The sequence below is a fragment of the Morchella importuna genome (genome assembly GCF_003444635.1).
Source record: "Morchella importuna strain M04M26 chromosome Unknown Morimp01GS004, whole genome shotgun sequence".
Classification (NCBI taxonomy): domain Eukaryota; kingdom Fungi; phylum Ascomycota; class Pezizomycetes; order Pezizales; family Morchellaceae; genus Morchella; species Morchella importuna.
In genome coordinates, this window is record NW_025763401.1 from 225,016 (window position 1) to 238,563 (window position 13,548).

Consider the following 13,548-nt stretch of genomic DNA (forward strand, 5'->3'; position numbering starts at 1 on the left):
TTTTTCTTCTTTTAATGAGCTGCTGATGATTAAGCAGAGGAAACGGGCTGAATTGCGAGTTAGAGAGGATTTATGCCTCTTTATATCCTGAACATAGATACATCACGGGTTTGCCGCGGCTGGTGGAATTTAGATTTCTATCTCCGGTGCTGCCCGTAGATCAGCTTATCACACCAGATGCAAATACGTACATGTAAGTATTATGGTGCCTGCGGCCCGCCGGCTTAATTAATTGCGTGGTACACACACACACACTCACATAACTTTAAATCCAGAAGCTGATATCCGTATAAAACTACATATAGCATCAACATCAAACAACTGAAAAGAGAAAACAATTGATATCGATTTAAGTCCATGGTAAGTATTTTCCGACCTTCAAGGCTTAAACGGTGATTTGGGGGATTGATCAAATGGATCGTTCTGTCAAAAGGCCTATACAACTCAGGTAGTACATACCCCGCGCGCAGTATGTGTATGCGTGTACATTGCTCGTCTCGCACGGTGCACAGTCTGGTAGCTATTATTCGATCCTCTGTCGATCAGAACCAGGGTTGGATTAGCTGATCAACCGGAATGCAAAAAAGGAATGTCACAGGGTGTCGAATCAGGCTTGGATACATGGGCCGGCTCAGAACTGACGACAAGCAAGAGTTTTGTAATGTAATTTTTCCAGATTGCGCCTATAAAATTGTTTTAGCTAGATTGAGAGATATGGAGAATATCGTTTGGGTGCACGGCCGGTATGGTTAATAACCAACTAACCATACAATGACCTAGGCAATCAACCAAACGGTCGTACTAGTTCGGGGTGTTTTTACTAGGGTCATGTGCCGGGTCATACATATACTTTCCGAAAACCTAGAATTTTAAACATCCCGAGAACCACGGCCCCCGATATCAACGCAAACACTATCCCCGAGGGTTTATTATATCCTAAACTTTTCACATGAGTGGGCAGATTTACTTCTAAATCGTCATCGGTTGAGGCAGTTGGGGATTGACTTTAATATCATTGTATACGCGCGTCTTGTGTCGGGTAATTCCTCTATTCTCCTGCCCCGACTTTGATGTGGATTTCCCGAGACGCACTAAGGTATTTAAATATGATAAAGATCGAAGATTTGCCCAAGGCCACGAGAATTTTTCAAACCGGCACTTATATATTGAAGTCTTGTCTCATTTTGTAGTCTCATCACTCGCTATTGTTGCATGTGCTGCCAGCAGAGCGCATGCACAGGATCGCAGGGCGAGCTCAGCTCAACGAAAACTTATCGTGCACCTGTTGCGCAACCAGCAAAACACACACAGAATCCAGAGAGCTTTCCCATCTCCCCTGAAATTATGTGTCTTCTATCTAGACACCTGAAAGACTCTACAGGCCACTTTTAGGCCATATCTACAAAGAACAAGCACTGAAGGTGAAATGTGTCTAAAAGGGTCCTTTTATGGCACCTTTACCAGTATCTCAATTGGGCCAAGAATTTGAAGCATGGACCTCCTTTATCAAAATTATACTATACTTGGTCGTTGATATTTTGGTTTAGGTGTGGGGCTTTTTATGAGTTGTTGCAAACCTCGATTTTTGGTGTGTTTTGCTGGTTGGGCAAATACATAATTGACGTGCGAGTATCTGGAACCACAATAATTAATTATCAGAAAGAATCATAGGCTCAAGAGGAGGAGAGTGGAGGTGATGCAGGTCGCTTGCTTTATAATGTATTATGAATCATCTTCCAATTCACTTTCGCAAAGTATAGTATTGTCGGGTTACAAAAATAACTACGCACCAACGACAACCACCAACCGTCAGAGTAGGTAAAGATGGTTCTATATCTATGAATCTAGAGAGTTAGAGAACTATATGTAGTACACTTGTCCATGGCCGGAATGAAACGGATTGAGAATCGTGTCTGGTTGCTATGCGGGGTGCATAGTTATTTTTGTAACCTGGCAATACATACCAGAAAATGCGAGTGACAAAGTCAAGGATTATTTGTATGGAGTGGCAACGTTCTGCCATACAAATAATCCTTGACTTTGTCACTCGCATTTTCTGGTGCTTATGCTGGTAGACGAGTATATACATGCAAGTACGTCGTTATGAAAGACACACCGCCACCACTTCCATAGTTATCCTAGGTGATATGTAATAGTAGAGTACATGTAGTCTGATAATGAATGTGAGTGGCTAAGCGGATAGCCGTTTGTAAAGATGGTGTTGAGGATAAGATCGGAAGGACATATTTATGCACTTACACTAGTGCGTGACCCACGCATGCAACGGGAGACCTCTCCTTCCGTTTTTCGCTCGGGCGCTCTTCCCCTCCCCTCCTACCTTCTTTTGTCCTTGTCTTCCTCTTTAATTCTGTCATCTATCATAGTGAAATGATATGGCATGTCTCTTTCAACAGAGGCACAAGCAAGGAGAGAGTTGGGTACTACAATGAACACTGTGGTTATGATAAGATCTCTTACTAACACTATTTTTCGTCTGTCAAAAGGTCTAATCGGTGCTGATGTTGACATTTAGACGTTGATGAAATGTTATGCTGAAAGCTGGAGGTGGGAGGGAGACTCAAGTGGTATTGGGTTATTTCTGGTTGTAGATATGGAGAAGGCTTTCGAAATTGCTTTGAATTAAAGGTGGAACGTTTATCTTTTACAAAACTGCTATCTAGGTCATTAATAGCTACTGGCAGTGGAAAGAACAGTAAGAACATTGAAACTGGAGTCCCAAACACAGTGCTTGTTACAGTAGTGATCCGAGAGGACCATCAAGAGGATAAACAAATGTACTCGCGCCAGGGAGAAAGAACCAGAACATGCAAGTGAGAAAGCAGGGATTATTTGTATGGAGTGGCGCTGAGCTGCCATACAAACTACGCATTTGCATGTTCTGGTTCTTTATACTAGACGCGAGTACTCTAGTCCCATGCCCAGATCTGCAGAGCGTCTCATCGCCGTTTGGTTGACTCATGGGTATAGCTTGGTGTGAGAGATCTTTTCTGTCAGCTGGCTTCTCGGAGGTATTAGTCTAGCTCGGAGGGATCTGGGATCCATATTAGGACTTCCGGGCTAAAATCGGAGACTAGAAACGGTATCCCCAAACTCCTTAAATCTCCTTAAACTACCGAGAGCCTCCGTATGTGTTATCGCTCGGGTCGATATCGTCCTCAGAAAAAGAAACACGACTACGAAATTTACACTAGAGAGCGAAGATAAATTTCATTGGCACTGGAAAAAGAGCACTACTATCGATAAATCAATCACGCGCCTAGCATGCACCATACACATCCTCTCATCGGTACATATAAGCATATACTAGTACCAGATGCGCGCACAGAGCCTTCGTATCGACAGAAATTCCAGGATTTTCTATTGACCTCAGCACAGCATATACTCTTATCAAATAATATGGGGTGATTTGGTGATCGATAAGAGTCCCTGTGTTGTGACTGGCTTTGCCACTGTAAGAGAATTCTAAGAGAGAGTCTCACCGCCAAGAGATATATTTCAACAGGTTGTAGGTATGTACAAGCTCATATGCCATAGTCTATGATTGCATGCAGAGTTTTGTACCTAGAAACAATAAAACTACATGATTTAAAAAAAAAAAAAAAAAGGTACGTACAAGCTCAGCTGCAGTGATATATGCAACTACATGCATTTACTTTTAAATTTTGCTGCCGACAAGGCGCACAAAGGAGTTATATCAGACTGTATAGCTAAATCAGCTAGTTAATCAACTAATCAATCAATCTATAAACGATTACGTCCGGTATGGGTTGGAAGCGGGTGATTTTTGATGCTTTGAATATATTATAATATTATATGATTTAGTTGGATATACGGGGCCGTACTAAACTAGCACTTGGCTCATCTTTTGAGATATCCGGGCCTATATTAGGCGGCGCAGCCTCGTGATAGGCCAAAGGATAATCTCAGTGGCCATCTTTAATAAATGATAGCATAATTATATATACAGCCACTCAGCAAAAGTGTTCGTGATATAGTTAATGTCAGTGCGCAGTGTGGCGCACCCGTAATACTGATGTTTTTTTTTTTTTTTTGTTTAATTCATTAATTGCATGTAATACTGATGTTATTAAAGTTGAGATTCAAAACAACGAAAAATATATAATATAGTTCGTGACTATATAAAAGAAGATAGGTCATTGATCTTATTCTTCATTAATTTGGGCACCATTGGTCACTGGGAGTCTTCTCTTGGGGGTTTTTGATGGTCCGCCACGGTTACATATGGAGAAATATCTCACTCCGAAATCGGAATCACGAACACTTTTGCAGAGTGGCTGTAAGTAAGTTGTTTGTAAGGGAGAATTACCTTAGCTCTGTCAACTAGAGTAGCTACAGGGCGCCAGCTCATTGGATTTTCGATGGGCTCCATGGAAACATAAATGATGGCCTTGTGAAGGATTTCAATTATGTACCGCGCGCAGTATTGGGCCAGCCATCTCCATACTTGTTTAAAATGGTTATGGGTAACCTGTACTGTTGATCATAAGAGAATCTTGGCGGCAAGTCATGTAATTAACTGGGCTTACGCGGCAGCTAACATATCTGGATTTTCTGGAACGCGGATCATAGGAAAAGCAAATAATTTGCAGGTACACAAGATCCCAAGTCGGTATGTACAAGGCTCTGGCATTAAGTGAATGAACTAATGGGGTGTTGACTGGTGAGGATCCGTTCACTCACTTAATCCCAGAGCCTTGTACGTGGAAGTGCAGAAAGCCAGCCTTCTTTGAATACGGCAGCGCAGAGACATGAGGCCCCTGGGGGAGCTCAGGATGCATGCGCACCAGAATTTGGCTTCTTTAACGTAGTACTTACATGTCCGTAGCGTTTTACTGGTATACATTCTATATATAACCTTCAACACAAGATGAAGTCGTGGCTGGCTGAATATTGTAGGCCTCGTATTAATATCGCTGTGTTGGTAATGGGGATTCTAACGCGAGTTGTCGATATCGCAACTACTTTATACCAAATCCAGTACATAATAGATATTACATAATAGACGAAGGAATAAATACAGGTACTTACTTGTACTTGTATGAATACTATAGATTTTGGGTAGATTAAAACAATATCACGATGGTTTCTAGTTCATCGCGTGTTATTTGCCAAGTCTTTTAAGGTTCGAGAACAAAAAACAAGGGCCGGGGCTCCTGGCACGCATAACTGGCGGAGTCATGAAATGAGCGGTCCTCGTCAATTAACCTCATCCATAGAGACTCAAACTCGTTTTTTAAAACCCAATTGGAATGCTAATGTTACACCAGATACGAGGTTGACTCGAACGTGCATGACACATGCACACCATGTTACACGCGGTCGATGATTTCGACCTCTGCAAACAAAGAAGATGAGATCTGTGCTTTCCATGTTAGGGGTACGGTTCGGAGCAATTCCGACAGGAGATGTGTGGACTATATATATGGACATCTTACTTCCGGTTTCCCGAAAGATTTCAACAACTTCATCGCTCTGGCGGGGCGACCGAGATATTGATACTGCCCTAATTACCCGCCCCGCAAACCTCTTCTTTTAAGCTTCTTAGCACGTGCCTAGCCGTGTTTTCAAACCACGTGTAAAACCATCCTATTCCAGCAAAGCTTAATCGGGTTTATTAGTATCGCAGTAACTCTGTGCTTCAAGAACTTGAAACAAAACCGGTACTTATTCTCTTGCCTTATGTATGTGATACTCTTCCGGGTAAAAGCTCTTTCATCTCACTATGGCATACTGGTTTATATGTCATTTTAGCTTTCCATTTTAAGATTAATTTTTCCGCGAATAAGACCTAACAGCCGTCGTGACCTGTTACAGCTATAATATCTTTATTGTTCTTCGATCCGGAGAAAGGATTAAACGGGGCGATTATTCTCTTCAATCAACAAGGATGAATACCTCCCTTCCTGCTGAAACAGCAGGAGGAAAAAGCGAAGTAGAGGGGGTTATAGCCGTTGATCCTCACTACCAGGACGGTGCCGGGTCTGGCGGAAATAAGAAAACAGGTTTCTTTGAACGTTTTAGAAAAGATAAGACTAAAGCGGTAAAATCTGAGGAAGATGTTGAGAATGGGGAGGAAAAGTCTGCCGCAAAGAAAAACGATGAAGCGGGGATGAGTAATTATATCGTTAGAATCTCTTTTACTAACGTCTCGACTTATGAATATGGTCAGTAGCTAATCTCCTATATGTGTAGAGGATCATGCGATATGGTACTGGATTTGATTGGACATTGCAGACTATTGGATTCTTTATGGCCATAGCAACTGGTGTTGCATAGTATGTTTCCCATTTATCTAGCACTGGACCTGTACGCCCGGCTTTCGATGCTAACGATCATTAGCCCAATGATGACAATAATACTCGGTAATCTTGTCACGGGGTTCACAGAATTTTTCCAGCCAAATAGTACTGTCAGCGCGGAAGAGTTTCGGCGAAGTGTTGATAAGATGTGGTAAGCTTTTAATTTTACTCGCTCCGCTGTATGATGGCACGATATACTTACAACACAGTCTATATTTTGTTTATCTTTTCCTCGGAAAGTTTCTCAGTGGATATATTTCAATAGTCAGTATTTCTGATCTAAATAATATCGATATGAAACTCGTTATCCTATATATGACGATCATACACTAACCTAACATTCAGGCTTGCTTTCGTATAACAGGAACCCGTATTTCTGCAGCTCTTCGCCTTGAATATCTCACTTCTGTTTTTAGACAGGACCTTGCCTACTTTGATGCTCTTGCAATGTCATATGTTCCAGATACAGATGTCACTCTCGATATGGTATCTGCACCACAAGATGCTGCATCTACGCCTACCGCCGCTGCCGGCACCCCTGGGGCTGTCGCAGTCTCAATTACCACACTTTCTAACACCGTACAACAAGGTATCTCCGAAAAGCTCGGTATGTTTGTGCAGTACACCGCGATGCTTTTCACCGGATTTGCAATTGCTTTCGCAAAGGATTGGAGATTGACACTTGTTACGACTTGTATTCTGCCTGCCACTATCTTGATCTATGGGGTTAGTATACCAATCGAGATAAAACTTGAGAAGAGAGTTTTGGCTGCTCAAGCTAAAGCTGCCGAATTGGCGGAGGAGGTATTGGGGAGTGTAAGGACGGTCAAGAGTTTCAATGGCGAGAAACGGTTGATAGAAAGATACCAGGTGTTGTTAGAAAAGGGTAGGGCGGAAGGGATAAAGAAAGCGCCAAACAGTGGGGTACAATACGCGGGAGCCTTTTTTGTGATTTACTGCGGGTAAGACTTTTTGAGACAGGAAGTTGATAGTGGTCGCTGATATATACGTGATTCTAGCTATGCCCTTTGCTTTTGGTATGGCATAAGATTATTTCGGCAAGGTCATATCAAAGATGCCGGGACAATTATTACGTGAGGTCTCCTTATGATCATACCACTCAATACCCCAGTTCTAGCTCTAGCTAACTGATGTATTTACGTATATGTAGTGTATTCTTTGCTGTCCTTATTGCGGTGATGTGTTTTGGAAGCATAGCACCTCAAGCAACAGCGATAATAAAAGCTGCTTCCGCCTCACACACCATCTTTCAGGTCATTGATCGCAAGCCTACGATCGACGCCACATCTACTGATGGCCTGAAACCATCTTCAGTACCTTCTGGAGACCTCGTTCTCGGGAATGTCAAGTTTTCATATCCTGGTTCTGGCCAACGGAAGGATATAATTATCCTTGGATCTGCTGAAGAAGGCGGTGATGTGGAATCAGGAGGATTATCACTAGTTTTTCGTGAGGGGCAGACAACTGCTATCGTTGGAAGTTCGGGTTCCGGTAAATCTACCATTGTCAGTTTGATCGAGCGCTGGTACGATCCTCAACAGGGCACTGTCAGTATTGGCGGTGTAGACATTAAAGATTTAAACCTTCGATGGTGGAGAAGCAAGATTGGACTAGTCATGCAGGAGCCATTCTTATTCAATGATTCGATTTACAAGAACGTTGCGTACGGACTCATGGGCACCGAATGGGAAGATGTGACCGAGGAGGAGAAGCGTCGTATGGTCCGTGAAGCATGCATTGAAGCCAACGCAAGTATATTTGTGGACGAATTACCAGAGACGTATGATACTAAAGTTGGAGAATCGGGCGTCAAACTATCGGGAGGTCAGAAACAGCGAATCGCAATTGCACGGAGCATCATTTCAAAACCTTCAATTCTCATTTTAGACGAAGCTACTAGCGCTATCGATCCTAGAAATGAACGAATTGTTCAGGATGCTTTAGACAGAGTCTCTAAAGGGCGCACAACAATCACTATCGCACATCGTCTCTCTACCATCAAGAAAGCGGATCAGATAGTTGTTCTTGGACGTGGAAATGTACTAGAAACTGGGACTCATGAGGAGCTGTTATCTCGGCCGAACGGTGCATATGCAGGACTTGTTAATGGGCAGACTTTATCAATGGGAGATAGAGAAGGAGCATTATCGGATGATGAAGAGGATGTGGTGAAGCTCGAGGAAGAAGATGCAACGAATGTTAACGAAAGGCTCCGAAGAACGACGACATGGCGATCAAAAGTAAGCATCGGAAAAGGCAAAGATTCTTCTCATCATAGTGATGTCGAAGCCGCACACCCGACGAAAACCAAAGAACTTGGGGCTGTAAATTGCATCTCACTTTTACTCTGGGAACAACGTTATCTGTGGCCATTTTACCTGCTAGGATTAATCGGCGCTGCTGGTGGAGGTATGTTTCCCACTTTTTGGGGGTCTCGTGGCGATGAGCTGATTAGAAGAATTCGAAAGGGGCCTCTTTTCCAGCCCAGTCGATTCTACTTGGAAAATTCCTGGAGACCTTCCAGTCAATTGACAATCCCAGTGAGTTTGAAGAGCGTGCAAACTTTTGGGCATTGATGTTCTTTGTTCTGGCAATGGGTGTTGGAGTATTTTATTTCATGATGGGCGCGATGTTTACCTCGATCCAATACGTATGTGTCTCGATCCTCAAGCCTGAGATAATCAGTTGTAACGTTGATATTATAGAACCTTACAACCCATTACCGTCTGGAATATTTCCAAAATGTGCTCCGCCAGGGTATTCCGTTCTTCGATTCAGAAGGGAACTCTGCTGGGTCCTTAACATCAAAACTAAACAGCGACCCTACAGCACTGCAAAATCTGCTCGGGACAAATTCCGGGATGATAACTATCGCTTTTGTGAACATCTTATCATGTTCCATCCTCTCGCTCGTCATCGGTTGGAAGTTGGGACTAGTCTCCATTTGCAGTGCGCTGCCATTTATCTTTCTTGGTGGTCTCATCCGAGTCCGCATCGAAGGTAAACTGGCGGCTAGTATGACTGCAGTCTTTGCAGACAGTGCACAGTTTGCTAGTGAAGCGGTTGGTGCATATCGAACTGTTTCATCGCTCATCATGGAACAATCGGTTAGTGAACGATATCGGACGCTACTCGCCGCCCATGCAAAGAGTACTATCCACACAACATTATACGCCGCAGTTCTCTTTTCTGCTTCAGAGTCGATAAACCTGCTTGGGTCGGCGTTATGTTTCTGGTACGGCGGTAGATTAATGTCGACCAGGGAGTACAATCCCTTTCAATTTTTTGTTGTTTATCAGGCAATTATCCAAAGTGGAGAAACTGCGGGCCAGTTCCTCGGATATTCACCAGACATTGCACAAGCTGTCCAAGCAGTAAACCGGATCGTTGGTATCCGCGAGAAGAAAAAACCACCACCTGGCGAGATTATGGACCACGAGGGAAAAGGTGGTTATGAAGTTGAATTCCGAAACGTCGACTTCAAATACTCCACGCGTGACGCAAATGTGTTCCGAAATTTGAACCTCAAGATCGAGAAGGGGCAGTTCGCTGCCTTTGTCGGTGCATCCGGGTGTGGAAAGACAACAACAATCAGTCTTTTGGAGCGCTTCTATAGTGTCACCGGTGGTGAAATCCTAGTTGATGGAAGAAATATAGACTCCTTGGACATTGAGAGCTACCGCAATGCTGTCTCCTTAGTGGCCCAGGAGCCAACGCTTTACCAAGGGACCATCGCCGAAAATGTCCGTCTCGGGTCCAATGACGAGAATATATCCCATGAAGCTGTCATCCAAGCCTGTAAAGAAGCTCATATCCACGACTTTATCTCCTCTCTACCCGATGGTTATGAAACCCTGTGTGGTGCTCGAGGTGTCGGGTTGTCTGGGGGACAGAAGCAAAGGGTTGCAATTGCAAGAGCATTGATTAGAAAGCCGAAGATTCTGCTACTAGATGAAGCCACAGCAAGTCTCGATACTGAGTCTGAAAAAATTGTACAGAAGGCCTTTGAGGGTGCAGCACAAGGAAGGACCATGATTGCTGTTGCGCACAGGCTTTCCACGATACAAAAAGCAGATGTCATCTTCGTATTTGATGACGGGAAGGTAGTGGAGCAAGGCTCACATGCTGCTCTTGTTAAAATGAAAGGAACCTACTATCAGATGGTATGTACGCCGAATCGCATGAGCACTGATTTCTGTTTACTGATTTGGGTTTTGCGCGGTGTAGTGTCAAGCGCAAGCGTTGGACCAGTAATATTGAAACCTAAGTATTATTGACGATTTATGTTAGCATACGGTCTTAGAAATCTCTTCTGCCGTGTAGTTGTTGGTGTTCGACTTGATGGTGGCATCAAGGGATATGGTTGTCTCTCCTCCAGAATTATCTCCCCTCTAGAATTATCTCCCCTCTGGTATAATCTGGCAATAGCTATAATTTTGTCGTGTTTGTCGATCTCGACCCTTGTTTATAGGATGATAGAATAATTTAATATAATAAGCTCTGGTGGAGTGGATCATGAACCAATCTGAACCTAGCAGGAATATAAGTGATTTCTCCACAGTTGAGACTTGCGGATAAATGTCCGGGATGCATCCGGGGAACCCATGCCATTCTAATTTTGCGGGGAAGACTTCCCGTGCTCTAGAAGCTGCAACGTCGATCCGCTTATCTGATTGGTAGGTTCAAATTAGGCGTCAAACCGTTAACTGTCCGCATGTCTATTGCCCGCACAACCACCAAACAGTCCTCTGTACCCTAGAAGATTTCCTTGGGATATGCACTTTGTCGGATGAATCTTGGCTGCTGGAGCACTCTTCACATGTAGAAATGGGGACTGCTGCGTATTCAAACCTATTTCGACTGCGTGAATGATCTCCAATTCGATTGCAGTTGCTCCAGGTCGGGGATTGCGGACGTTCCTTGTCGCTGCATATCACTTAGTTGGTGTGTGCGTCGTTTGGCCAACCACTACCCAAAGGGAGTGCAACTTGATGGAGAAGGTCAGTCAATGAGCGTTTTATTTGTAGTGATAGGCGGTGAAAGACAGGTGCAAGACGTATGAGGTCTGAAAGAAAACACTCGCTTTTGTCATGGCACGTGCCAGCGCCAAGGCCACTAAGTTACATGTATGTAAGTAGCGATCGAGTGATTTCTTATGCATACATATAACTACACGCACTTACATGCACAGCTCCAATGTTACATCTGCCTATGCGATGGATGACCTTTACCTCGCTAAACATATAGCTTGCTCTTTGGGCCTAAGAAGATCCTAAGGAAAAACCTCTAGCCCAATGACCAACTAAAGCCACTTGTTTGGATGTTCGCTGGGAATGTAAAGTGTAATTGGAACACAGGCACCCCGGTAACAAAACAAGGGGGATAAGGTTAATGTGAGGAGACGTGGGTCAAGTGAAGAATTAGATTTCTGGCCCAAGCCAGGACGGCAGGTGAGTTCTAGCCATGGTGATTTGTATGGTCGGTGTTAAGCGATCTTTAGGACTTCGAAAACACGTGCATCTTAATAATTGCTAGATACGTGCACTACATACATTCTACGCTAACCAAGAATGTGAGCGCGCTAGTGGGTAATAATACTGTCGGTGGCAGATATTTCCAATTGATGTTTGGTAAGATAAGATTATCTACCAACCTGGGACAAATAGTAAAGGCCTCGCGTCCATGCCATGCTAGATACAGTTAGCGCACATGATTGGTTAGTACAAGACAAGAAGTGTCTATGTGAAAGTCCAGAATCTCCCGTCCAGCTTGGTTATTAATTAAGAATAGCACCACTGCTCTATTATTATTCATCCGGCCATATTTCTCACATACTAGCCTGTCGGTGTGTTCTCTCCACCGTACACCGTAGTATGTAACTCCTCATTTAGGCTACATATATCAACCCCCCCCCCCCCGCAACTTGCTGAAACTCCCCCCAGCTCGCAACTGTCCAGGCTCCACAGTTATTTCCAAGCAGCTTGCAAATATCGCCAGGTCTCGAACACACTCTCGTCGCCTCAAATATAATAAACCATCCGCCCAGCTGCACAAAGGGCCATCACCATCACCATCAACCACATTAGCGGGCGTTTAATCTCTCCCACTCTGGTACTCCTCACCATAATAATTATGAGAAATTACAGTCTAACCCCGACCAGGTCATATGTCCTACACATCCGGCTTCAAAAATATGTTTCATCCAATCTAACGGCGGATATATATATGGAGGTCTAGACTATTTATTGAGTGTCTGATTTTTGTTTGTCAGACTCGACTCGACATGGGGAGCACTATATTCGCTGGATCTATCATTCAATAATTCTCAAATTACCCCGCCAGCCGCACTTGCTAATCTGCTTCGCATGTACCTTTTTTCGTTTCGTCTCTTTGTTTCTATCCGTTTCTCCCATGCATTTCTACCAGGCTGTTTCCCCATATTACCATTTTGTATTTCCCCGCGTTCCCCGCTTCCCCTCCATCGTGACCCAGCTTTCTTCTGCATCATGGCGGAGGAGGCGGAGAGATTACAACTGTGCTGTAATGCCTTCGTCATCTGCACCTGCACGCGGTTTCACATAATATCAAATACATATTCCGGAATTTCTCTATATTAACAATTAATTCCAATTAATCCAGGGCATGACCTTGTCTAGCCTGCTCTTTAGGTCACTCACTTCATGGCGGTACACCCCGCATTATATTAATCAGGACCATACTAGATACAAGATCCCGGAATAACGGACCGCCCCGGAAAAACCCCCCACCCCCACGGATTACCGGCCTGCAGCAAAGGTTCATACGGGTTTGGGCACGCGCTACGAGGGCGGATAGTGTAAGGGACCACGGAAGAGGAGATTTTTACTACAATTCCAATTCCTCAACTGCGCCTCGGCCCTTGCCTCGTACGCATCTCAACTCTAACCAGTACGAATACGAAAACACAAAGAGACGAGGCAACCTTGAAAGAATAGCAGTCTTGTTTTCCTGGAGGATCCCCGACCGCCGTCCGTCCTACGCTAGCTTGTAAGGCACGGATGAGGAAAGAAGGGCGGGTCACTTCTTGTATATGAGACTTGCATTATGTCTTGGGGGGAACAACGTAGCACCAAAATCGAACCTCCGCAAATTTCATATGCTGGGCTACCCCTCCCTCCTGAATTCGAATCTCATCGGGGAAATAAAA

General features: G+C 44.0%; 1 protein-coding gene across 1 annotated transcript; it reads left to right on the forward strand.

Moving 5' to 3' along the window:
• Positions 1–5,929: 5,929 nt before the first annotated feature.
• Positions 5,930–10,616, forward strand: LAJ45_02203 (uncharacterized protein; the record flags this gene model as incomplete). Its single annotated transcript, XM_046111795.1, has 10 exons — positions 5,930–6,166; positions 6,235–6,317; positions 6,382–6,492; positions 6,551–6,605; positions 6,687–7,303; positions 7,361–7,435; positions 7,513–8,771; positions 8,831–9,012; positions 9,068–10,525; positions 10,590–10,616. 10 exons carry the CDS (start codon positions 5,930–5,932, stop codon positions 10,614–10,616), a joined length of 4,104 nt encoding a protein of 1,367 aa, XP_045974695.1.
• Positions 10,617–13,548: the final 2,932 nt, after the last annotated feature.